General features: G+C 56.8%; 1 protein-coding gene across 26 annotated transcripts in view; it reads right to left on the bottom strand.

Annotated features, from left to right (window-relative positions):
* The window catches only part of MAPK8IP3 (mitogen-activated protein kinase 8 interacting protein 3), a 68,814-nt gene that overhangs the window by 15,434 nt on the left and 27,716 nt on the right, over window positions 1-25,664 (bottom strand). For 4 of the 26 annotated variants that reach the window (XM_035266475.3, XM_035266478.3, XM_078344228.1 and 1 more), the window contains 4 exons: window positions 24,077-24,221; window positions 11,937-12,183; window positions 10,726-10,828; window positions 10,368-10,486 (listed from right to left, as the gene is read on the bottom strand). In XM_035266475.3, coding sequence (XP_035122366.3) covers window positions 10,368-10,486; window positions 10,726-10,828; window positions 11,937-12,183; window positions 24,077-24,221 — 614 coding nt within the window. Of the gene's footprint in view, window positions 1-465; window positions 484-1,286; window positions 1,299-10,367; window positions 10,487-10,725; window positions 10,829-11,936; window positions 12,184-22,550; window positions 22,610-24,076; window positions 24,224-25,664 lie in introns of those variants that run through there. The other 22 variants (XM_035266469.3, XM_035266474.3, XM_035266472.3 and 19 more) reach the window with 11 other exon arrangements.

Raw genomic sequence — 25,664 nt, 5'->3', positions numbered from 1 at the left:
AAGTGAACCTGGACTGAGCGCCTGCAAGCATGCCCAGAAACCCCAAAAGAATGGAAAGAAACACCAAGGTCTGGCCTTCCCACACACTGCCTCACGTCTACACAGCTGGGAAAAAGCATCACACGCCTCCGTGCCTGGGCTCAGAGGTCCTGCCTGAGGCCTCCATGTGACCTCCCTTGCCTCAAACATGGGCCTTCCTCCCCAAAGACAGGGTGTGCCCTGTGCTTGTGGGGACTCAGAGAGGCTTGGGCTGCCTTCCTCAGGCCTTCAAGTCTGTCCCTTGGGGGAAGTCGCCACCTCCCACAACCCAGAGGCAGCCGGGACAGAGCTAGCCTCACCTGGGGCTGCCCCCTGACCCCGGCAGCCCCAATGCTGTCCCATCATGCAGAACAAAGCAAACAGCTCATGAAGCAGGAGACGATGTAGGGGTGGAGGTGACGCGCGGGAATGGGGCCTCAGCCTTACCAAAGAAATCATCACGCACTAGGGAGCCGTCCCCGTCCCACAGGAGATGGGCAACCAGGGCGGGAGAGGGAGAGAGGGAGAGAAGAGAAGCGCGTTAAGCCCGTGTGGACAGCAGGCTGGGAGGAACTCAGAGCTGGGTCTGCTGGGTTAGGGTGGGTGCAGGAGGGAGTTAGGAGGGCAGGAGATGGGACGGAGTCAGCTACTTCTTCTGGAAAGTTTATCCTTGGAACTACATGAAGACTGCCAGGCCAATGTCACTTGTGGGGCTGGTAGCTAACATCTCACCCCAAATGCTGGGCCAGATGGGGCTGGGGACAAAAGGCACCCCTGTGGAGACAGGCTATGCCTGGAGGCTAGGGAGCTGCACCTAGACAGTCTCTGGGTGGAGCCTCAGAGCCTCCTGCTGTGCAGCCAGAAAGCAGAACTTGGTCTGTCCACCCAGGTGAGGTGGGGGGCCCCCGGGCTGAGCTTGGCAGGGGCCTCTACGACCTGACTTCTGGGGTGTGCCTGACAGCAGGGGAGGTCCCAGAGCTGGCCTTGGCTGTGTCTAGTCACTGCCGTGCTGTCTTAGGGCTCTGCCAGGCCTTCAGAAATGGCCCTCGGGGGACTTTTCAGGCTGTGGGGGTGGGATATTCAGGTCACTGTCAAGTGGCTGGTGGAGCAAACAAAACAAGCTTCTGAGCTGCGGTGGCGGCGGCAGAAGCACAGGCGCTATGGCGGCGTGGGGGGCGGTCCACACAGCTCCGGTGTTGGGAAAGCTCGGGCCATCCCCCGTCCACCCCCGACCGCAGAGGGGAGACAGACAGGAGAGAGATACACACCTGAGAACTCCCCTGGGCGCGTCCAGCGTGGCACAGAAAGGCGGGGGGGAAGGAAGGGATAAAGGTCAGTTGGTGACTGGAACCGACAAAATAAAGAAACTCTTATTAAAGAAAAAACATCAATGATTCGACCACTCCCATGTCGCAGGGCAAGAGAGGACAGGAGCAGCCTCCGGCAGGTCTGGGTGCCTGTACCCCAGGCAGAAGCCTGCAGGGTGCAGGGCCAGGCTCCACGGTCCAGCCCAGAGCTGAGCCTTGACCCTAAAGCCTGCTCCTGCTACCCATCAGGAGGGCAGGTCCCCCGCAGCCCCCACAAAGACGGCCTGTGTAGAGGAGTGTGTGGGGTGGGTGTGGCAGGTGCCCAGCCTCCAAAAGCCCCCAGCGTGGGCAAGGCAGAGTGCAGCAAGGGAGACACTGCAGATGCAGGCCTAGGGCTGGACTCCGAGGCTCCTGGGTCAGCCCAGGTAGGCCAGGACCTCGGTGAAGGGCAACTGAAGACAAACTGGGAGCAAGGACCTCACAGTGGAGGGTGGAGAAAACGAAGCCAGAATGCAGAGGAGGGGCTGGTGGGGGAAGCATCCTCACTGGGTCCTGGCCCCTCCCTGCACGGAGGCAGAGGGAAACTGCGGGAAAACATCTCCTCCTCCTCCACAGCCAAGGATGTGGTTCTGATCTACTTGGTTGCTTTCACACAGAAAAGGAAATGCATTAAAGAGTCACTTGATGTAATCCCAGCACTTTGGGAGGCCGAGGCGGGTGGATCACGAGGTCAAGAGATCGAGACCATCCTGGTCAATATGGTGAAACCCCGTCTCTACTAAAAATACAAAAAATTAGCTGGGCATGGTGGCGCGTGCCTGTAATCCCAGCTACTCAGGAGGCTGAGGCAGGAGAATTGCCTGAACCCGGGAGGCAGAAGTTGTGGTGAGCCGAGATGGCGCCATTGCACTCCAGCCTGGATAACAAGAGCGAAACTCCGTCTCAAAAAAAAAAAGAGTCACTTGATCTAGATGACAAAAGGGTTGTTTGTTATAGGAAGTCCAATACTAAAGCCCCCCAATTCAAGAGCAGATGTCCCTCTCTCACATTGCTTCCCAGGGCAACTGCTGCTAATGGCCAATATTCTCTCAGATTTCATTCTAGATAAACGAACACGGGGCCACATCATCCATCCCTCCGGGAGACATTCCTGTGTTCCACTCAGCACGTCATGGGATGCTCCTGTGCTGAGGTTCCTGGTTGCCTTTATTTATTTTTTGAGCCAGGATTTCACTCTGTTGCCCAGCCTGGAGTGCAGTGGCACCATCACAGCTCACTGCAACCCTGGCCTTCCAGGCTGAAGATCCTCCCACCTCAGCCTCCCGAGTAGCTGGGAGTACAGGTGCACGCCACCACGCCCGGCTAATTGTATTTTTTTTTAGTAGAGATGAGGTCTCACCGTGTTGCCCAGGCTGGTCTGGAACTTGTGAGCTCAAATTGCTCACTGCAGTCTCCGCCTCCCAGGCTTAAGCAGTCCTCTCCCTCAGCCCCCCTGGTAGCTGCAGCCACAGGTGCACGCCACCAAGCCCGACTCAGTATTTGGTAGAGATGGGGTTTCGCCATGTTGCCCAGGCTGGTCTTGAACTCTGGAGCTCAAATGATCCACCTGCCTTAGCAGGCATGAGCCACTGCACCCGGCCTGGTTGCTTTTAATGCCCTGTAGTGTTTCTCTATGGGAACATCTCATCATCTGTCACTGCACCCTCTCCCTCGAGGCGTGGTGTCCCGGCATGAGGGCTTGAGGTACCTCAGCCTGTGACTGCTCGGCTGCTCCCTCAGAGGCTCCACTGCCTATAGGTGCTCAGTGGGGCTGCGCCCCTCACCTCTGGCGTGGAGGGCAGCACCCCCACTCCACCCTAGACAGCTTCGATTGTCTATTTTCAGTCTTGTAGGGAAAAAGTTTTCTTGAGTTTCTCTGTATTTCTTTATTATTTCTAAAACTGAGCATCTCTTTTTAGTATAGTCTGTAAATTTCCCCCCTCCTGTTTTTTTTGAGATGGAGTCTCATCTGTCATGACGCTGGAGTGCAGGGGCTCGATCTTGGCTCACTGCAACCTCTGCCTTCCAGGTTCAACAATTCTCCTGTCTCATCCTCCCAAGTAGCTGGGACTACAGGCACCCACCACACCCAGCTAATTTTTGTTTCTTAGTACAGATGGGGTTTCACCATATTGGCCAGGATGGTCTCGATCTCTTGACCTCGTGATCTGCCCACCTTGGTCTCCCAAAGTGCTAAGATTACAGGCGTGAGCCACCAGCCGGCCACATTTCCTGTTTTATCTTCTGATGATTCCTATTGTACTTGGTTTTTTCCCTTCTTTAGTTGTCAAGGACTTGCTCTGTTGCCCAGGCTGGCGTGCAGCGGTGCGATCAGGGCTCCCTGCAGCATCAGCCTCCAGGGCTCAAGTACTCCTCCTGGCTCAGCCTCCTAAGTGGCTGGCATGATTCTTAGGCTGCTCACTAAACTCAACTTGAGCTAAAATGCACTTCAGGTATGTCTGAAGTCCAGCTAATTTTTGTTTTTTTTTTGGTAGAGACAGGGTTTCCTTTGTTGCTCAGGCTGGTCTTGAACTCCTGGGCTCAAGCGATCTTCCTGCCTTGGCTTCCCAAAGTGCTGGAATTACAGGTGTGAATCACCGTGCCAGCCTTTATTTTAGTTTTAATGATGTCTCCATCATTAGCCACAGCTCTCATTATTTTCCATTATGGCTTTGGTCACAAAGAGAGGCCCAAATTATGAGAATATTCTCCAATATCCTTTGCCAGTTTTTCATTTTTATTTTTGGAAACAGAGTTTCACTCTTGTCACCCAGGCTGGAGTGCAATGGTTCAATCTTGGCTCACTGCAACCTCTGCCTCCCAGGTTCAAGCAATTCTCCTGCCTCAGCCTCCCAAGTAACTGGGATTACAAGTGCCTGCCACCACCACACCCAGCTAATTTTTTTTTTTTTTTTTAATTTTTAGTAGAGATGGGGTTTCACCATGTTGGCCAGGCTGGTCTTGAACTCCTGACCTCAGGTGATCCACTCACCTTGGCCTCCTAAAGTGCTGGGATTACAGGCGTGAGCCACCGTGCCCAGCCCCTTTTCTAGCTCTAGCCTCACCACAGCCTCCCACAGTGCTGGCATTACGGGGTGAGCCCCTGTGCCCCTTTTCCAGTTCTGTCCTTTGTTGATGCTCTCGTTTTCCTGAGACAGGGTCTTGCTATGTCCCCCAAGCTGGAGTGCAGAGGCGCAATCATGACTGACTATATCCTCGAATTCCTGGGCTCAAGTGATCCTCCTGCCTCAGACTCCCAAGTAGCTGGGATCACAGATGCCACTGTGGCCGGCTCCGTTCTGTTCTTGTAGTTGTGAGCTTAGAGCCTTAAGCCATCTGGAAGCCACTGCTGTTCATGGGGTGAGGTGAGGCTGGGGCTTCATTTCACACCAGCAGTAACTAAGGCGGTACATTTATTGACTCATCCGCCTGCTTTCCATGGTTTGAGATGTCACACTTTCAGAGATGGATTCTCCACGGCTCCAGGTCTGTCCTTGGCTCTCCGCCCTGAGCTTGTGAGCTCACATCAAGGGTTTGTCACTGCCTGCCTCAGCTGCTGCAGCTTTCTGTGGAATCCTGCAAGCTTGTTCTCTCATTTTCTAGGCTATTCTCACATGCTTCCTCTACTGGATGAACTTCAGTTCCATTCATAGAGTTCCAGAAAAATCTCCAACAAGCATGTGGGTATTTTTACTGGTAATGAACGGATCCCCGTGGCATCACCAGACAGCTCACAAGTCCAGGCACGTGGCATCACCCTCTGGGTGTACAGCTTCTTTGATGTCCTTCAAGGACGCTTCCTTATCTTACACAGGCCTGTCTCTTCTCAAGGTTGTCTGTGGACATTTTCTGGGTCTGGTTAGTACCGGCAGAATCTCTCCTGAGGGCTGCCCTGCGCATGCAGAGCAAGGTGGAGGGAAAGATCAGCTGTGCGGACTCCAGATTCCAGCTCAACAATGCAGGGCACCGAGTGTACCTTCGCTAAGTGTCAGTCATTTGTAAAACAGAAAAATAAGCTCCTCAGTGAATACTTGCTGTGAAATTCCCAGCCAGCCACGTGCTCAGAGAGTACTAATTTCCTTACTGCCTATTATGCCAATTCGAAGATGTCCATCTTTTTCTCATGTTAACATTTCTGAAATTTCAGTGGGTCTTAAACAATCATTGTCACATCATAGTCTAATTTGCTGCAGTTTTTTTGAGACAGAGTTTCGCTCTTGTTACCCAGGCTGGAGGGCAATGGTGTGATCTCGGCTCACCACAACCTCTGCCTCCTGGGTTCAGGCAATTCTCCTGCCTCAGCCTCCCGAGCAGCTGGGACTACAGGCACACGCCACCATGCCCAGCTAATTTTTGTATTTTTAGTAGAGATGGGGTTTCACCATGTTGACCAGGATGGTCTCGATCTCTTGACCTCGTGATCCACCCGCCTCAGCCTCCCAAAGTGCTGGGATTACAGGCTTGAGCCACCGTGCCCGGCCATGCTGCAGTTTTTTTCTTTCTTGAAGATTCCTAAAATACTGGTGTGTCAGCTGGGTGCGGTGGCTCACAGTTGTAATCCCAGTGCGGTTTGGGAGTCCAAAGTGTGAGGATCACTTTAGCCTAGGAGTTTGAGACCAGCCCTGGCAACACAGCAACACCTTACTTCTATAGAAAAAAAGGTGTCTTAAAATTGGTGTCTGAGATTTGATGGAATTTAACAAATGCCTAACCTGGGCTCTTTTTATGCCTTCATTGCCAAAGGAATTCAGAGAAACAACGCAGAGAGGCGCCGGCTGCCAGCGCAGGCAGTGGTTGGAGGGATGCCGTCCCCTACGTGCGGACCTTTGGAGGAGCACCCTCCTGTCACACGCGAAGCTGATGTGTTTCTGAAATGCTGCTCTTTCCAGATCCATGCAGGTTCCGGCTCTCCCCTGCTTGGCAGCTACACAAGGGCATACTCCTTTCCCTGCTGTCTTCAGGAGCTTGTGCCTGCCCTGTAGCTGAGCTGGACACGGGTGAGCCCTTGGGCAAGGTGATTAGGGCAGAGGGGCACAGGTGCCAGCTCATTCCTCTATCCTGGGTGCCAGAGAGCAGGCTCCTCTGTTTCAACAACGTTCCTTCAACAGACTGCAGCAGCAGGACGAGGTCCCCAGTTCTCAGGACCACCTTTTTCTTTTCCTTTTTTTTTTAAGAGACAGGGTCTCACTCTGTCACCCAGGCTGGGGTACAGAGGTGTGTTCACAGCTCACTGCAGCCTCAAACTCCCAGGCTGAAGTGATCTTCCCACCTCAGCCTCCCAAGCAGCTGGGACTTACAGGTACACACCACCATGCTTGCCTATTTTTTTTTTTTTTTAAAGATGGGAGTCTCACTCTATCACCAAGCTGGAGTGCAGTGGTGCCATCTCGGCTCACCGCAACCTCTGCCTCCTGGGTTCAAGCAATTCTCCTGCCTCAGCCTCCTGAGTAGCTGGGACTACAGGTGCACACCACCACACCCAGCTAATTTTTGTATTTTTACTAGAGACAGGGTTTTACCATGTTGGCCAGGATGGTCTCAATCTCCTGTTCTCATGATCTGCCCGCCTCAGCCTCCCAAAATGCTGGGATTACAGGCATGAGCCACTGCTCCCAGCTGCCTGCCTATTTTTTATAAAATGTTTTGTAGAAGTGCTGGGATTATAGGCGTGAGCCACTCACCCAGCCGCCTGCCTAATTTTTTATAAAATGTTTTGTAGAGACAGGGTCTTGCTATGTTGGCCAGGCTGGTCTCAAACTCCTAGCCTCAAGTGATCCTCCTGCCTTGGCCTCCCAAAGCTCTGGGATTACAGGCGTGAGTGACTGCGCCCGGCATCCCTGCCTGACTTTCTTAGACGCATTATGTTTAAGGCTCTGGGAAGGGACCAAAAGGTCAGTTACTCCCAAGAGCTGACTTGTGCCAGCCTGAGCTCGGCAGTGCCCAGATGACCAGCACCCTGCAGAGCAGGGTGGCAGAGCCCGGAGCACACAGAGAGCGTGGAGTGCACAGTGACTCATGGCCTCTGTCATGATATGAGAAAACAGTTGCACCAGCGTGGCATGGGAATGCAGGCTCCTGGCCAGTGCCTTCTAGGTGGGCGCAGCAGGGGGTGGCTATGTAGCAGGGTGGGGCAGGACAAAGGCCACTCAGAGGTAGGGGTGAAAACATTCACCCCCTGAAAGGTGCAAACGCTATGACTCTCAACAATGGGCATGCTACGACCCGTTGGACCATGCCCTGTAAGCGGATGAATTACATAGTGTGAAAATCACAGCTCAGTAAAGCTACTGAACAGCACGGACCATGCTCAGAGGTAGGCTGCCGTTCTGGGTCGGATCTGCATTTGAGCCGGAGCTCTGACTGTCATCTCACCCTCCCTGACCTGTTTCTCTTTTTTTTCTTTTTTTTGAGACAGAGTCTCTCTCTGTCACCCAGGCTGAAGTCCAATAGTGCAATCTAGGCTTACTGCAATATCCGCTTCCTGGGTTCAAACAATTCTTCTGCCTTAGCCTCCTGAGGAGCTGGGATTACAGGTGAGTGCCACCACACCTGGATAATTTTTTCTGTATTTTTAGTAGAGACAGGGTTTCACCAAGTTGGCCAGGCTGGTCTCAAACTTCTGACCTCATGTGATCCACCCGCCTCAGCCTCTCAGAGTGCTGGGATTACAGGCGTGAGCCACCATACCCGGCCTCAGTTTCTTCATCTATAAACTGGGGACACTGGCAGGAGGACGGCCTGAGGCTGCAGTGAGGACCAGTGGTGACTGTGTCAGTGCTGGCACCCACGGAAATATGAATGGCACCCACAATGAGAAGGGCGCTGCAATCCGACACTGTCCCGTGTACACACGTGTCCATGTCTGGGGGCCGTGGTGCCTGGTAGAGTGTCACCAAGACATTAAAACAATCATCATGGCATGGGGGCGACGTTCCCTCTGGTTTTTACTCCCTTCCTGGCATTTTCTGATATTATTTAAATATTATTATAGGCATATATAATTTTTTCCAAAAATAAAACAAAGTTGAGAAGTACACATTATCTGAATGATGTGGCGGAACGTTTCTGAGTATTAATCGCCTTTGGATTTTTTATATATATATTTGCCACACACGAGGAAAGTTTCACTGAAAATTCACAGCACCAAAGCAGGCCCCTCGCCTTCTTCCTGATCGTAGGGGAGAACGTTCCATCTTTCACCATCAACTAGAGTGTCCCCAACACCACTAAGCTGAACACTTCAACACGGTTAAGACGGAAAATAGGATGTTATTTATAGGTGACCTCTATCGGGGCACTTTCTGACTCCACCCAGGCTGAGACAGGTCTTCCTGTCAGGCCTGAGGCCCCACATGACTCTGCACCCTGGAGGTCCCCCTGCCCCAGATAAGACAATCAGCCAGGAGTACACCAGGAGGCAGCCTGGGATCCTGGAGCTTCTCGCCCCGTGGGCTGTGGGGAGCAAGGCCATGGCGAAAGGCTTGGACCCTGACGCATACAAGGGCACAGACTAGACTGTCCTACTGCCTGCCTGCCATGCCTGAAGGCCCTGGCCTGGGGATCCGAGCCACATGGCCAGCACTCGGCTACCAGCAGATGCTGTGAGCACAGGGCGCTCCATGTGCTGGCAGGAAGCAGGCCCTGCTGTTCGCAGCTGCTGCAGACAGAGGCACAGAGGGTCTGGCGTGGACCTGCAGCGCAGAGGCAAAGCCAGGGCCGTCTGGGGAGGATTGGGCAAGCGGGCACCCTCCCAACCTCCTCGAAAGTCAACAGCCCTGATGGTGTGTGCATGAGACATGGCGAGGCTACCAGGCACGGGTTTCTTTTTGGGATGGCGGAACATTCTAAACTAAGGTGGTGTGGGCGGCGGCACCGCCTGTGCGTATGCCAAACACCACAGAACCATGCCCTTCAAGGTGGCGAATGTGATGGTACAGTCAACCCACGACATCCATGAGTTCTGCATCTGTGGATCCAGCCAGGCCCATGGTGGCCGTGTCTGTACTGACGTGTATACATTTTTCCTGTCCGTATTCCCCAAACGACACAGTAAAACAGCAGCTACTTCTGTAGCACCTACAGCTAAACCCAGACGCAATTAACCCGTGGAGGACACAGGAGGGTGTGCAGGGTGGACATGGGTTCTTCGCAAACACTACACCACTTCAGAGCTGGGATTTGAGAAGCCTCAGAGTTGGGTATCCTTGGGGCAGTCCAGAAACCAGTCCCCCATGGAGATGGAGGGATGATTACATATGAAATAGAACTCAGTAGGCCGGGCCCGGTGGCTCAAGCCTGTAATCTCAGCACTTTGGAAGCTTGAGGCAGGCAGATCCTCTGAGGTCAGGAGTTCGAGACCAGCCTGGCCAACATGGTATAACCCTTTCTCTACCAAAAATACAGAAACTAGCAGGGCATGGTGGCCCACGCCTGTAATCCCAGCTACTTGGGAAGCTGAGGCAGAAGGATCACTTGAACCTGGGAGGCAGAGGTTGCAGAGAGCTGAGATCCCACCACTGCACTCCAGCCTGGCAACAGTGCAAGTCTCTGTCTCAAAATAAAAAAATAAATACATAAAGCTGGAAAAATAAAGGTTCCTAGTTCACGGCTGACAGAGGACTTTCTTTTTTTTTTGAGACAGAGTCTTGCTCTGTCGACAGGCACCAGGCTGCAGTGCGGTGGCACGATCTTGGCTGACTGCAACCTCTGCCTCTTGGGTTCAAGCAATTCTTCTGCCTCAGCCTCCCGAGTAGCTGGGACTACAGGTGTTCACCACCACACCCAGCTAATTTTTGTAATTTTTTAGTAGGGACGAGGTTTCAGCATGTTGGCCAGGATGGTCTCCATCTCTTGACCTTGTGATCCACCCACCTTGGCCTCCCAAAGTGCTGGGATTACAGGTGTGAGCCACCGCGCGGCCAAGAGAGGACTTTCATTACAAACAAAACTGACAGCAGAAAGCCCCAACGTTGGCCACGCACGTGGGGGAAGGCTTGCGCTTACCTAGGAGGTCAGCCCCTTCATCCACGTCCCCGATGACCTCAGACCCTGCCGTCGACAGCTCGTGGTACAGGGAGTCGGTGTTGATGCCAAAAGCTTTGTTCACGATGCCCTGGGTTGGGCTGTTGGGACACACAGGTGGGGAGAGAGAGCAGAGTCGGTGGGCAGCCCAGAGCGGCTACATATGCAGGCTCTTCCGACATCCCCACCACAGCCAGTCAACGCTCACACTGCAGTGCAGGCCGGGAGTGGACGGGGTGGTAGGCCTGACAGCCGTGATGGCAGAGGGCGCCTTCACCTAAGTCACTGACTTAGATAAGTACTGAGCCCCTAGGACCCCAGGGCTGGGCTGAGCCAGTACCTGCTTCCTGTGCGGTCCAGGCGGGTCTCCGGACACATGTCCAGCTCTGGAGTGGAGTCAATAATGTCCTGAACATCAGACCACTCGTCACTGCTGCCCATGCCTAGGGGAGAGCACAGTGGGACCTGCGGTCAGGAGAGGGCCTGGCAGCCTCCGCCCTGCTCACTGCTGCCCTCAGAACCTGAGTGTGGAGTCAGAGCTGGACTACCCGCCAGGTGGGGATGATCAGAAAATGGCTAATCCCAAGCTGTCTGGGCAGAGGGTGAACTCCTGCACAGTGGGTGTCTGAGGTGAAGGATCGGAGAGGGGTGGGTTGCAGCAGCCTCTCTGCATGGGACTGTTGGCAGCAAGCCCAGTCTGCAAAGATCCCACATCCAGGAAAGCCAGTGGCCGGACCTCCTTTAGGCCCTCACCCTTCTCTTCTCACCGGGCTGTGCCGTGGGTGACGCGGGCTACCGTCTCAGTGGGGCTGTGCCGTGGGTGACGCGGGCTACCGTCTCAGTGGGGCTGTGCCGTGGGTGACGCGGGCTACCGTCTCAGTGGGGCTGTGCCGTGGGTGACGCGGGCTACCGTCTCAGTGGGGCTGTGCCGTGGGTGACGCGGGCTACCGTCTCAGTGGGGCTGTGCCGTGGGTGACGCGGGCTACCGTCTCAGTGGGGCTGTGCCGTGGGTGACGCGGGCTACCGTCTCAGTGGGGCTGTGCCGTGGGTGACGCGGGCTACCGTCTCAGTGGGGCTGTGCCGTGGGTGACGTGGGCTACCGTCTCAGTGGGGCTGTGCCGTGGGTGACGCGGGCTACCGTCTCAGTGGGGCTGTGCCGTGGGTGATGTGGGCTACTGTCTCAGTTGTGCCTCCCCAAATCCGTGTGTAAAGAGACACCCCGCAACATGACTATATTTGGAGGCTGGGCCTTCAGAGACATGATTATGGTAAAATGTATTCATGTGGTGGCTCTAATCCGGTGGGCTCGTGTCCTCATAGGAAGAGGGCATGATTGCTGAGGACGCAGGGAGAAGGGGGTGTCTACAAGCCGAGGAGTGGCTACAGGAGGAATGGCCCTGCCTGAACCTTGATCTTGGACCCCAGCCTCTAGGACATGAGGAATGGTCTCTGCTGCCTGCACTGCACGCCTGGTGTGTCTGTTACACAGCCCCGTAGAGCTGCATCTCCCCAAGCCAAGCCCTGCCTCCTCCGCCCGGAGGGGGAGCCCACCTATACTGACGTTCCGCATCTCCTGGGTGACCTGGACCTCCATGTTGCGGCTGTCACGCTTCTCCCGGGCACGCTTGCTGTTCTTGGGGCCCACGCCATAGTCCCCCAGGGGCTGCAGGCTCTCATTGAGGGGTGTGGCGGCGGCTGAGGGCACAGAGGATGTGGGCGTGTTGGATTTGGTGCCAGTGGTGCTGGGTGTGGCGGCAGCCGAGGACTGGCCGGACTCGGACATCTGGTCCTGCGGACACTAGGGAGGAGGGAGCACCAGTCACTGTGGGTCCCTGGCCTGTGGCTCTGGCATGGCTGCCAGAGGCTCTCACAGCAACACCTGGCACTTTGCCTTGTTCGCCCTGCGAGCTGGAGCTCCTGTGCAGCCAGTCAGGCTAACGCTGCCAGGCCTCACCACTCCAGCGTGGCTCTGCTCATCTGGCCGCTGTCTCTGGCTCCTTGGAAGCAGTGCCAACCCTCCTGAAATGGCTTGGAACGGGGCTTGTCACTGGTGCCCTCCTGAGAACAGCTGTTTATAATGGGCCAGTGCCCTGCAGGGAATACAGTGGCAGCACCCCTGTAGCTTGTGGCTCAGAAGCAAGTCCAGCCCAGGCAAGGCAGAGGGTTCTGACTGGGGACTCAGGAAGAGTTGGCCGGGCCACCGCTGCTGCTCCGCACCATCGCTATGCTTAAAAGCTGGAGGCTGGGCCCACCTGCACCCACCCCATGTACATCCCTGGGCTCAGGTCAGGGCTGGGGAGTGACCATAGGGGCTGACCCTGCAGCTTGACAGGATCCAAGTTCAGCAATGAACCCTGATACAAGTGCAAAGACACCAAAACCCGTTCTCACAGGACAGGACGCCACCATGATACTCTCGGAGGTGGGGACAGCCCATATCACGAAAAACTGCAATCAGTCGTCTACATGGGAAGCTCGTTAGAGAGAAGCACATTCTCTGTGACTAATGAGAAAGGCGAAACAAACATCCTTTCCAATGACCTTTCCTAACAGACGCTGGACTGGCCCAAGAAAAAGAGCCCCAAATGCTCTCCTCTTACCCACCCTGACCGCCTCCCATGACAGAGAAGAGGCCTGAACGCTCTGCTCTTACCCACCCCATCACCTCCCATGACAGAGAAGAGGCCTGAACGCTCTGCTCTTACCCACCCCATCACCTCCCATGACAGAGAAGAGGCCCGAACGCTCTGCTCTTACCCACCCCATCACCTCCCATGACAGAGAAGAGGCCCGAACGCTCTGCTCTTACCCACCCCATCACCTCCCATGACAGAGAAGAGGCCTGAACGCTCTGCTCTTACCCACCCCATCACCTCCCATGACAGAGAAGAGGCCCGAACGCTCTGCTCTTACCCACCACATCACCTCCCATGACAGAGAAGAGGCCTGAACGCTCTGCTCTTACCCACCGTCATCACCTCCCATGGCAGAGAAGAGGCCCGAACGCTCTGCTCTTACCCACCCCATCACCTCCCATGACAGAGAAGAGGCCCGAACGCTCTGCTCTTACCCGCCCCATCACCTCCCATGACAGAGAAGAGGCCTGAACGCTCTGCTCTTACCCACCGTGATCACCTCCCATGACAGAGAAGAGGCCTGAACGCTCTGCTCTTACCCACCGTCATCACCTCCCATGGCAGAGAAGAGGCCTGAACGCTCTGCTCTTACCCGCCCCATCACCTCCCATGACAGAGAAGAGGCCCGAACGCTCTGCTCTTACCCACCCCATCACCTCCCATGACAGAGAAGAGGCCCGAACGCTCTGCTCTTACCCACCCTGACCGCCTCCCATGACAGAGAAGAGGCCTGAACGCTCTGCTCTTACCCACCATCACCTCCCATGACAGAGAAGAGGCCCGAACGCTCTGCTCTTACCCACCCCATCACCTCCCATGACAGAGAAGAGGCCTGAACGCTCTGCTCTTACCCACCCCATCACCTCCCATGACAGAGAAGAGGCCTGAACGCTCTGCTCTTACCCACCACATCACCTCCCATGACAGAGAAGAGGCCCGAACGCTCTGCTCTTACCCACCCCATCACCTCCCATGACAGAGAAGAGGCCTGAACGCTCTGCTCTTACCCACCCCATCACCTCCCATGACAGAGAAGAGGCCTGAACGCTCTGCTCTTACCCACCCCATCACCTCCCATGACAGAGAAGAGGCCTGAACGCTCTGCTCTTACGTGCCCCATCACCTCCCATGACAGAGAAGAGGCCTGAACGCTCTGCTCTTACCCACCCCATCACCTCCCATGACAGAGAAGAGGCCTGAACGCTCTGCTCTTACCCACCCCATCACCTCCCATGACAGAGAAGAGGCCTGAACGCTCTGCTCTTACCCGCCCCATCACCTCCCATGACAGAGAAGAGGCCTGAACGCTCTGCTCTTACCCACCCCATCACCTCCCATGACAGAGAAGAGGCCTGAACGCTCTGCTCTTACCCACCCTGACCGCCTCCCATGACAGAGAAGAGGCCTGAACGCTCTGCTCTTACCCACCCCATCACCTCCCATGACAGAGAAGAGGCCTGAACGCTCTGCTCTTACCCACCCCATCACCTCCCATGACAGAGAAGAGGCATGAACGCTCTGCTCTTACCCACCCCATCACCTCCCATGACAGAGAAGAGGCCTGAACGCTCTGCTCTTACCCACCCTGACCGCCTCCCATGACAGAGAAGAGGCCTGAACGCTCTGCTCTTACCCACCCCATCACCTCCCATGACAGAGAAGAGGCCTGAACGCTCTCCTCTTACCCACCCCATCACCTCCCATGACAGAGAAGAGGCCCGAACGCTCTGCTCTTACCCACCATCACCTCCCATGACAGAGAAGAGGCCTGAACGCTCTGCTCTTACCCACCCCATCACCTCCCATGACAGAGAAGAGGCCTGAACGCTCTCCTCTTACCCACCCCATCACCTCCCATGACAGAGAAGAGGCCCGAACGCTCTGCTCTTACCCACCCCATCACCTCCCATGACAGAGAAGAGGCCTGAACGCTCTGCTCTTACCCACCCCATCACCTCCCATGACAGAGAAGAGGCCTGAACGCTCTGCTCTTACCCACCCCATCACCTCCCATGACAGAGAAGAGGCCTGAACGCTCTGCTCTTACCCGCCCCATCACCTCCCATGACAGAGAAGAGGCCTGAACGCTCTGCTCTTACCCACCCTGACCGCCTCCCATGACAGAGAAGAGGCCCGAACGCTCTGCTCTTACCCACCGTGATCACCTCCCATGACAGAGAAGAGGCCTGAACGCTCTCCTCTTACCCACCGTCATCACCTCCCATGACAGAGAAGAGGCCTGAACGCTCTCCTCTTACCCACCACATCACCTCCCATGACAGAGAAGAGGCCTGAACGCTCTGCTCTTACCCACCCCATCACCTCCCATGACAGAGAAGAGGCCTGAACGCTCTGCTCTTACCCACCATCACCTCCCATGACAGAGAAGAGGCCTGAACGCTCTGCTCTTACCCACCGTGATCACCTCCCATGACAGAGAAGAGGCCTGAACGCTCTGCTCTTACCCACCCCATCACCTCCCATGACAGAGAAGAGGCCTGAACGCTCTCCTCTTACCCACCACATCACCTCCCATGACAGAGAAGAGGCCTGAACGCTCTGCTCTTACCCACCCCATCACCTCCCATGACAGAGAAGAGGCCTGAACGCTCTGCTCTTACCCACCCCATCACCTCCCATGACAGAGAAGAGGCCTGAACGCTCTGCTCTTACCCACCCCATCACCTCCCATGACAGAGAAGAGGCCCGAACGCTCTGCTCTTACCCACCCCATCACCTCCCATGACAGAGAAGAGGCCTGAACGCTCTGCTCTTACCCACCCCATCACCTCCCATGACAGAGAAGAGGCCTGAACGCTCTGCTCTTACCCACCCTGACCGCCTCCCATGACAGAGAAGAGGCCCGAACGCTCTGCTCTTACCCACCCCATCACCTCCCATGACAGAGAAGAGGCCCGAACGCTCTGCTCTTACCCACCCCATCACCTCCCATGACAGAGAAGAGGCCTGAACGCTCTGCTCTTACCCACCCCATCACCTCCCATGACAGAGAAGAGGCCTGAACGCTCTGCTCTTACCCACCGTGATCACCTCCCATGACAGAGAAGAGGCCCGAACGCTCTGCTCTTACCCACCGTGATCACCTCCCATGACAGAGAAGAGGCCCGAACGCTCTGCTCTTACCCACCCCATCACCTCCCATGACAGAGAAGAGGCCCGAACGCTCTGCTCTTACCCACCACATCACCTCCCATGACAGAGAAGAGGCCTGAACGCTCTGCTCTTACCCACCCCATCACCTCCCATGACAGAGAAGAGGCCTGAATGCTCTGCTCTTACCCACCCCATCACCTCCCATGACAGAGAAGAGGCCTGAACGCTCTGCTCTTACCCACCCCATCACCTCCCATGACAGAGAAGAGGCCCGAACGCTCTGCTCTTACCCACCCCATCACCTCCCATGACAGAGAAGAGGCCTGAACGCTCTCCTCTTACCCACCGTGATCACCTCCCATGACAGAGAAGAGGCCCGAACGCTCTGCTCTTACCCACCCCATCACCTCCCATGACAGAGAAGAGGCCTGAACGCTCTGCTCTTACCCACCCCATCACCTCCCATGACAGAGAAGAGGCCTGAACGCTCTGCTCTTACCCACCCCATCACCTCCCATGACAGAGAAGAGGCCCGAACGCTCTGCTCTTACCCACCCCATCACCTCCCATGACAGAGAAGAGGCCTGAACGCTCTCCTCTTACCCACCGTGATCACCTCCCATGACAGAGAAGAGGCCCGAACGCTCTGCTCTTACCCACCCCATCACCTCCCATGACAGAGAAGAGGCCTGAACGCTCTGCTCTTACCCACCCCATCACCTCCCATGACAGAGAAGAGGCCTGAACGCTCTGCTCTTACCCACCCCATCACCACCCATGACAGAGAAGAGGCCCGAACGCTCTGCTCTTACCCACCCCATCACCTCCCATGACAGAGAAGAGGCCTGAACGCTCTCCTCTTACCCACCGTGATCACCTCCCATGACAGAGAAGAGGCCCGAACGCTCTGCTCTTACCCACCCCATCACCTCCCATGACAGAGAAGAGGCCTGAACGCTCTGCTCTTACCCACCCCATCACCTCCCATGACAGAGAAGAGGCCTGAACGCTCTCCTCTTACCCGCCCCATCACCTCCCATGACAGAGAAGAGGCCTGAACGCTCTGCTCTTACCCACCCCATCACCTCCCATGACAGAGAAGAGGCCTGAACGCTCTGCTCTTACCCACCCCATCACCTCCCATGACAGAGAAGAGGCCTGAACGCTCTGCTCTTACCCACCCCATCACCTCCCATGACAGAGAAGAGGCCCGAACGCTCTGCTCTTACCCACCGTGATCACCTCCCATGACAGAGAAGAGGCCTGAACGCTCTGCTCTTACCCACCCCATCACCTCCCATGACAGAGAAGAGGCCTGAACGCTCTGCTCTTACCCACCATCACCTCCCATGACAGAGAAGAGGCCTGAACGCTCTGCTCTTACCCACCCCATCACCTCCCATGACAGAGAAGAGGCCTGAACGCTCTGCTCTTACCCACCATCACCTCCCATGACAGAGAAGAGGCCTGAACGCTCTGCTCTTACCCACCCCATCACCTCCCATGACAGAGAAGAGGCCCGAACGCTCTGCTCTTACCCACCATCACCTCCCATGACAGAGAAGAGGCCTGAACGCTCTCCTCTTACCCACCACATCACCTCCCATGACAGAGAAGAGGCCTGAACGCTCTGCTCTTACCCACCATCACCTCCCATGACAGAGAAGAGGCCCGAACGCTCTGCTCTTACCCACCCCATCACCTCCCATGACAGAGAAGAGGCCCGAACGCTCTGCTCTTACCCACCCCATCACCTCCCATGACAGAGAAGAGGCCCGAACGCTCTGCTCTTACCCACCGTGATCACCTCCCATGACAGAGAAGAGGCCCGAACGCTCTGCTCTTACCCACCGTGATCACCTCCCATGACAGAGAAGAGGCCCGAACGCTCTGCTCTTACCCACCACATCACCTCCCATGACAGAGAAGAGGCCCGAACGCTCTGCTCTTACCCACCCCATCACCTCCCATGACAGAGAAGAGGCCCGAACGCTCTGCTCTTACCCACCATCACCTCCCATGACAGAGAAGAGGCCCGAACGCTCTGCTCTTACCCACCATCACCTCCCATGACAGAGAAGAGGCCTGAACGCTCTCCTCTTACCCACCACATCACCTCCCATGACAGAGAAGAGGCCCGAACGCTCTGCTCTTACCCACCGTGATCACCTCCCATGACAGAGAAGAGGCCCGAACGCTCTGCTCTTACCCACCGTGATCACCTCCCATGACAGAGAAGAGGCCCGAACGCTCTGCTCTTACCCACCACATCACCTCCCATGACAGAGAAGAGGCCCGAACGCTCTGCTCTTACCCACCCCATCACCTCCCATGACAGAGAAGAGGCCCGAACGCTCTGCTCTTACCCACCCCATCACCTCCCATGACAGAGAAGAGGCCTGAACGCTCTGCTCTTACCCACCGTGATCACCTCCCATGACAGAGAAGAGGCCCGAACGCTCTGCTCTTACCTGCCCCATCACCTCCCATGACAGAGAAGAGGCCTGAACGCTCTGCTCTTACCCACCATCACCTCCCATGACAGAGAAGAGGCCTGAACGCTCTGCTCTTACCCGCCCCATCACCTCCCATGACAGAGAAGAGGCCCGAACGCTCTGCTCTTACCCACCCCATCACCTCCCATGACAGAGAAGAGGCCCGAACGCTCTGCTCTTACCCACCCCATCACCTCCCATGACAGAGAAGAGGCCCGAACGCTCTGCTCTTACCCACCCCATCACCTCCCATGACAGAGAAGAGGCCCGAACGCTCTGCTCTTACCCACCCCATCACCTCCCATGACAGAGAAGAGGCCCGAACGCTCTGCTCTTACCCACCCCATCACCTCCCATGACAGAGAAGAGGCCCGAACGCTCTGCTCTTACCCACCCCATCACCTCCCATGACAGAGAAGAGGCCTGAACGCTCTGCTCTTACCCACCGTGATCACCTCCCATGACAGAGAAGAGGCCCGAACGCTCTGCTCTTACCTGCCCCATCACCTCCCATGACAGAGAAGAGGCCTGAACGCTCTGCTCTTACCCACCATCACCTCCCATGACAGAGAAGAGGCCTGAACGCTCTGCTCTTACCCGCCCCATCACCTCCCATGACAGAGAAGAGGCCTGAACGCTCTGCTCTTACCCACCCCATCACCTCCCATGACAGAGAAGAGGCCCGAACGCTCTGCTCTTACCCACCCCATCACCTCCCATGACAGAGAAGAGGCCCGAACGCTCTGCTCTTACCCACCCCATCACCTCCCATGACAGAGAAGAGGCCCGAACGCTCTGCTCTTACCCACCCCATCACCTCCCATGACAGAGAAGAGGCCCGAACGCTCTGCTCTTACCCACCCCATCACCTCCCATGACAGAGAAGAGGCCCGAACGCTCTGCTCTTACCCACCATCACCTCCCATGACAGAGAAGAGGCCTGAACGCTCTCCTCTTACCCACCACATCACCTCCCATGACAGAGAAGAGGCCTGAACGCTCTGCTCTTACCCACCATCACCTCCCATGACAGAGAAGAGGCCCGAACGCTCTGCTCTTACCCACCCCATCACCTCCCATGACAGAGAAGAGGCCCGAACGCTCTGCTCTTACCCACCCCATCACCTCCCATGACAGAGAAGAGGCCCGAACGCTCTGCTCTTACCCACCCCATCACCTCCCATGACAGAGAAGAGGCCCGAACGCTCTGCTCTTACCTGCCCCATCACCTCCCATGACAGAGAAGAGGCCCGAACGCTCTGCTCTTACCCACCCCATCACCTCCCATGACAGAGAAGAGGCCCGAACGCTCTGCTCTTACCCACCCCATCACCTCCCATGACAGAGAAGAGGCCCGAACGCTCTGCTCTTACCCACCCCATCACCTCCCATGACAGAGAAGAGGCCTGAACGCTCTGCTCTTACCCACCGTGATCACCTCCCATGACAGAGAAGAGGCCCGAACGCTCTGCTCTTACCTGCCCCATCACCTCCCATGACAGAGAAGAGGCCTGAACGCTCTGCTCTTACCCACCATCACCTCCCATGACAGAGAAGAGGCCTGAACGCTCTGCTCTTACCCGCCCCATCACCTCCCATGACAGAGAAGAGGCCTGAACGCTCTGCTCTTACCCACCCCATCACCTCCCATGACAGAGAAGAGGCCCGAACGCTCTGCTCTTACCCACCCCATCACCTCCCATGACAGAGAAGAGGCCCGAACGCTCTGCTCTTACCCACCCCATCACCTCCCATGACAGAGAAGAGGCCCGAACGCTCTGCTCTTACCCACCCCATCACCTCCCATGACAGAGAAGAGGCCCGAACGCTCTGCTCTTACCCACCCCATCACCTCCCATGACAGAGAAGAGGCCCGAACGCTCTGCTCTTACCCACCCCATCACCTCCCATGACAGAGAAGAGGCCCGAACGCTCTGCTCTTACCCACCCCATCACCTCCCATGACAGAGAAGAGGCCCGAACGCTCTGCTCTTACCCACCCCATCACCTCCCATGACAGAGAAGAGGCCCGAACGCTCTGCTCTTACCTGCCCCATCACCTCCCATGACAGAGAAGAGGCCCGAACGCTCTGCTCTTACCCACCGTCATCACCTCCCATGACAGAGAAGAGGCCCGAACGCTCTGCTCTTACCCACCGTCATCACCTCCCATGACAGAGAAGAGGCCCGAACGCTCTGCTCTTACCCACCCCATCACCTCCCATGGCAGAGAAGAGGCCCGAACGCTCTGCTCTTACCCACCACATCACCTCCCATGACAGAGAAGAGGCCTGAACGCTCTGCTCTTACCCACCCCATCACCTCCCATGACAGAGAAGAGGCCTGAACGCTCTGCTCTTACCCACCCCATCACCTCCCATGACAGAGAAGAGGCCCGAACGCTCTGCTCTTACCCACCCCATCACCTCCCATGGCAGAGAAGAGGCCCGAACGCTCTGCTCTTACCCACCACATCACCTCCCATGACAGAGAAGAGGCCTGAACGCTCTGCTCTTACCCACCCCATCACCTCCCATGACAGAGAAGAGGCCTGAACGCTCTGCTCTTACCCACCGTGATCACCTCCCATGACAGAGAAGAGGCCCGAACGCTCTGCTCTTACCCACCGTCATCACCTCCCATGACAGAAAAGAGGCCTGAACGCTCTCCTCTTACCCACCACATCACCTCCCATGGCAGAGAAGAGGCCCGAACGCTCTGCTCTTACCCACCCCATCACCTCCCATGGCAGAGAAGAGGCCCGAACGCTCTGCTCTTACCCACCCCATCACCTCCCATGGCAGAGAAGAGGCCCAAACGCTCTCCACCCCAATTACCTCCTATGGCAGAGCTTGCCAATGATGCCTGGCCCTCTTTGTGATTTAGTAAGGGGTAAGGCCTCAGAGGGACCCAGGTGGCTCCTGTGCCTGTCCCCAGGCAGCTGCTGGGGGGGTCCCGTGCTCTCTCAGAGGGCACACCGCAGGAAACTCTAATGCTAAGGATCTCACCCAGGGTAGAGCTGAATAGGGGGTGTCTAGCCCTCTCCATGGCCAACTAATACTGGCCTTTAAGTGACTAGGGCAGATGAGACTCCCAGTAGTCACGGCCAGTTCTGACCTCTGCCTCTGCCCAGCCTCTCTGGTCACTGCCAGGCTCAGGGCAGGGGCCTCTCAGTACCGGACATGGCCACTGGTTCGGGGGACAGATTTCTGCTTCATCTACCAGGCTCCTAAGTCTCTCTGGAAGGAATGACACATCTTCCTCTAGAGCAGCCATTCTCAAACAGGGCTGCCTGCCCCGAAGGGATGCTAGCCAGGTCCAGAGATGCTCTGGTGGTCACAAATGAAGCGGGTGCTCCTGGCATTCATGGGTGGAGGCCAGGGATGCTGCTGCATGCCCACGGCACCCTGGAGGCCCGGGGCCATGCATGTCCAGCCCCGGCGGCGAGCAGTGCTGAGGGAGAGCCCTCACATGGGCACAGCTCCTCCGGAGTGACTTTGCAGAAATGCCTGAGGTGGGCTGTGACTCTGCAGCTAGGCCCAGTTTGAGAGGAAAACCCTCGCTCTTCATGTCACCACCTCCGCTGGAGAAAGTGAGGGCCAGTCACGCGAGAGTCCACGCTGACGTTCTCAAAGAACCTGTCTACCCAGCGCGTCACTGGCAGGCACCTGGTCTCCGACTCGACTCTGCCACCACCCAGCAGAGAGGAATCAGGGCGCCCCATGTGGCCTAGCAGCGCGCACTTCTGGGCCGCCGGAAGCCTCCGGGCTCCACTGCCGGGTCCCCAGCCTGCTCCTGAGCCTCATGGTGGCTGTGGGGAGTTCTGCGATCTGAAGCGCCTCCCCTAGGTGCCCTTAGCTCTCCGTCACCCTACAGGGCCACCACTTACCCATGGGATACTCCCCCTGACCACAACTTACCTAAAAGCAAACCTCTCAACCTCCTAAACATCAACGTGTAGCAGTGACCTCCAAATGCACTGAAAATACAGTACATAAAAACAAAAACAACACAACAAAAACATGAAGAAATTAGAAAAACCTCAAAACCTAGAGCACAAAATAAAAAGAACTTAAATATAATAATTTAAAATAAAGAAAAATCAAATAAAACACACCTAGGAATGAAAACATAAACACTACAATTGAAGAAGAGAGAGACCATTTCAGACAACACAGGAGGTGACACAGGAAAGACACCGTGAGAACAGCGGGCCCAGGGTGGGCACGAGGAGGCAGCCAGGAGGCCAGAGGGTGTCAAGTGAGGGCTCCCCATGTCTGAGGCTGACGTGTCTTCAGATCCCTAGGGGCAGGCCCCAGCTCCAGGCCCAGGGAGTGCCAGCCAGAGAGAGAGAGGAGGTTGGCCCAGGTAGCAGGGCTGGGCCCAGAAGGCGGGGGGAGCCCCACAGTTCCGCTGCCCTCTTTCCAGCCCCGGAGCACAGGCAGGACAGGGGAGTGTGCTGGGGGACAAGCGCCCCAGATGCCATGGGGGTGCTCACTCCCAAAGCAGTACAGCAGCAGCAGGGCTGAGCGAGCAGGAGCCTACAGCAGCCCCCACAGGCACATGAGACACTCAGGTGGAAGGACAGTCGGCAAAGCGTGCAGCAGGAAGGAAGCTTCTGGAGCAGTCCCAGACCCCACATCCACCAGCCCAACCCAGCCCACAGGCCCAGGGCCTCTGCCTCTGTGGACATCCTCTGACAGCCCCTGTGGGAAATCCACCAGCCCCGGGGTCACTCCTCTTCCCAGGAAGGTAGCTTTCCTTACGTGGCACTGAGGCCAGAGAGTGAGCTCACAGGACACAAGCCGCCTGGGGCCCCCGGACAAGCGGACAAGTGGCCTGGCTCGGGCCCTGCCCTGAGTGCACTCGCCCTCCGGCCGTGAGTACCTGCTGGGGGTGGGTCTGCTTTCTCAAACTCAAGACCCAGGAAGTGTTAACAGGGACAGGCAGGGAGGGGCCCATAGAAGAGGACTTTTCTCCTCACCTTTCTGCCAGCGGAGGGCAAACCCCAGACTCTAGACACTGACATTTCTCCGAGAGCAGAAGCGCAGCTCTCAGGGGCAGGCTGTGTCTGGCTGGAGCCAAGGTGAGGGAGACCCTTTACTTGGGGGTGTGGTTTGAGACAGGGTCACTAAGCCCAACCCTGACAGGCACTGGACACCCCTCCCTGGCTGCACAGTGGTCAAGCCATGGGCAGGGAGGTCTAGCCTGGACTAGCAGGTGCTGACACAAAGTGGCCTGCAGCAGCCACAGCAGCATACGGCCTGCTAGGCAGCCAGAGCCCCGGACACCATGGCTGGGTTTCTCCACCCTGCCACACGCGGGGAGAGGGCAAGTGGCCAGGGAGAGTCTCGAAGGGCTGCCTGCAGATGGGGCTCCTGCCCCAGGGAGCGTGGGGCACCAGCAACAGGGAGGAGCCTCTCACTCCACGGCATGTCTACAAAACCTGGTAGCTGGAGCTGGACTGCAGCTGGCCGAGGTCACTCAGGTGCCAGTGGTCCCCCGTAGGCACGAGCTTGCCCCCAATCTGTGCACGTACCATGCCGTCGGTCAGGGGGAACACGTTCAGGGAGGTAGGGCGCTCCTTCCTGCTGAAATACAGGGAGAGAGGAGAGGACGCAAGTTAGAGGGTGGCCATGAGGAGAACCCAAGCCCTCCCGGGACACACAGACCCCGAGAGAAAGGGCCACTCCACGCCAGCCTGCAGCCCAGCTCCAGCGTCTACTCAGTCACAGTCCCACGTGGTGCTTCCCCTCCTATGATGCCGCAGTTTCTCAGTTTTTGAAGTTTAATTTTAAACAGACACCAGCGGGGTGTGCTGACGCCCCACAGCAGAGTCAGCCACAGGATGTGGCTTCAGGTTTGGCGCCACACAGCCACCATGAGCAGTGACTTTTAGGCCCACGGTCTTAAGCGAGATCAGCCCTGCCTCCCCGTGGTGTCACCATCAGCCCTGCCTCTGTTCCTGGCTCCAGCAGAGGGAATCCAGCCTTCCTGCCCTGTTCCTTGCTCCTCGGCCCCTCCCGCCCAACCTCACTGCTTCTGTTCGTGAGGCTGCCTTGCTGCAAAGTATCTGAACACAACACGTGCAGTGTAAGGACTGCCCGCCACATCTGCTGCCTGAGCCTGGGGGAGTCTTCTCCTTCCCCACACGTCCTCCTTGCTGTCAGGGAGCCCCACACCTGAAGATGGACCCTTGGGCAGCCTGGCCAAGACTGCGGGAGCCCTGGGAGCTGGGGTGGTCAGGACAGAGCTGTCTCCCCTGATGTGGGCTCAGTCCCCGGGGCTGACCTCCTGTGGGGGTCAGCAAGAGCAGGGATGGAGTCCAAGGTCTCCCTTCATTCCTCCTCCGAGGGAGGCTTCCAGTCAGCAGCCCTGAGGTCCCAGAGGCCAGGCTGGCTCCCCAACTCCTCAGGTCTCAGGGGCAGACCACACAGTCAGATGCTGGAGCCCACACTGCTCAGAGCTGTTCGGGCAGAATTAAGAGCACCACAGCCTCTGCTGCTACATCTCAGCCTGAGGCTGTGGGAGGGAAGGGAGCTTCCTCAGGGGTCCAAGGAACCCGTTCTGTCCATGCTTGGAGAATGCAGTTGGCAATGGCGGAGTGCAGCAGCCGCTGCTGACTGGGAGCTCCGCTTGCTGGGTGGGGAGCTATGAAGAATCACCTGCGGTGCACCCACAAAGAGACCCCTTCCCAGGTCATTCTGGGGACTGGCCACCCTGGTCTGCAGCACGAGGGTCCCAGGGCCGACTGAGACTGGGCTGTGCCATCTCCGGCTGCTGGTCCACGGCACTCAAGCTGTTCTCTGACAATAGCCACAAGGTTCCTCAGCCAGCCACCAGGCCCAGGGAGCATGACCCCAGTGGGGGGCTGAGCCTCAACCACCCTGTCTGCGCCAGGGGGCTCCTGGCCCCACTTCCACTGGGCTCCCAATGCTGGTGCAGGGAGCACCTCTCCTGAGACCCAGTTCTGACATCATCAGACACGTCTCAGTCCCTAGGCCCAAGCCAATGCGGTCCCTGCTGTCACCAGA

Source organism: Callithrix jacchus, chromosome 12, assembly GCF_049354715.1.
Source record: "Callithrix jacchus isolate 240 chromosome 12, calJac240_pri, whole genome shotgun sequence".
In the NCBI taxonomy this organism is placed as follows: Eukaryota; Metazoa; Chordata; class Mammalia; order Primates; family Cebidae; genus Callithrix; species Callithrix jacchus.
This window is presented reverse-complemented; position numbering and strand designations above follow the sequence as displayed.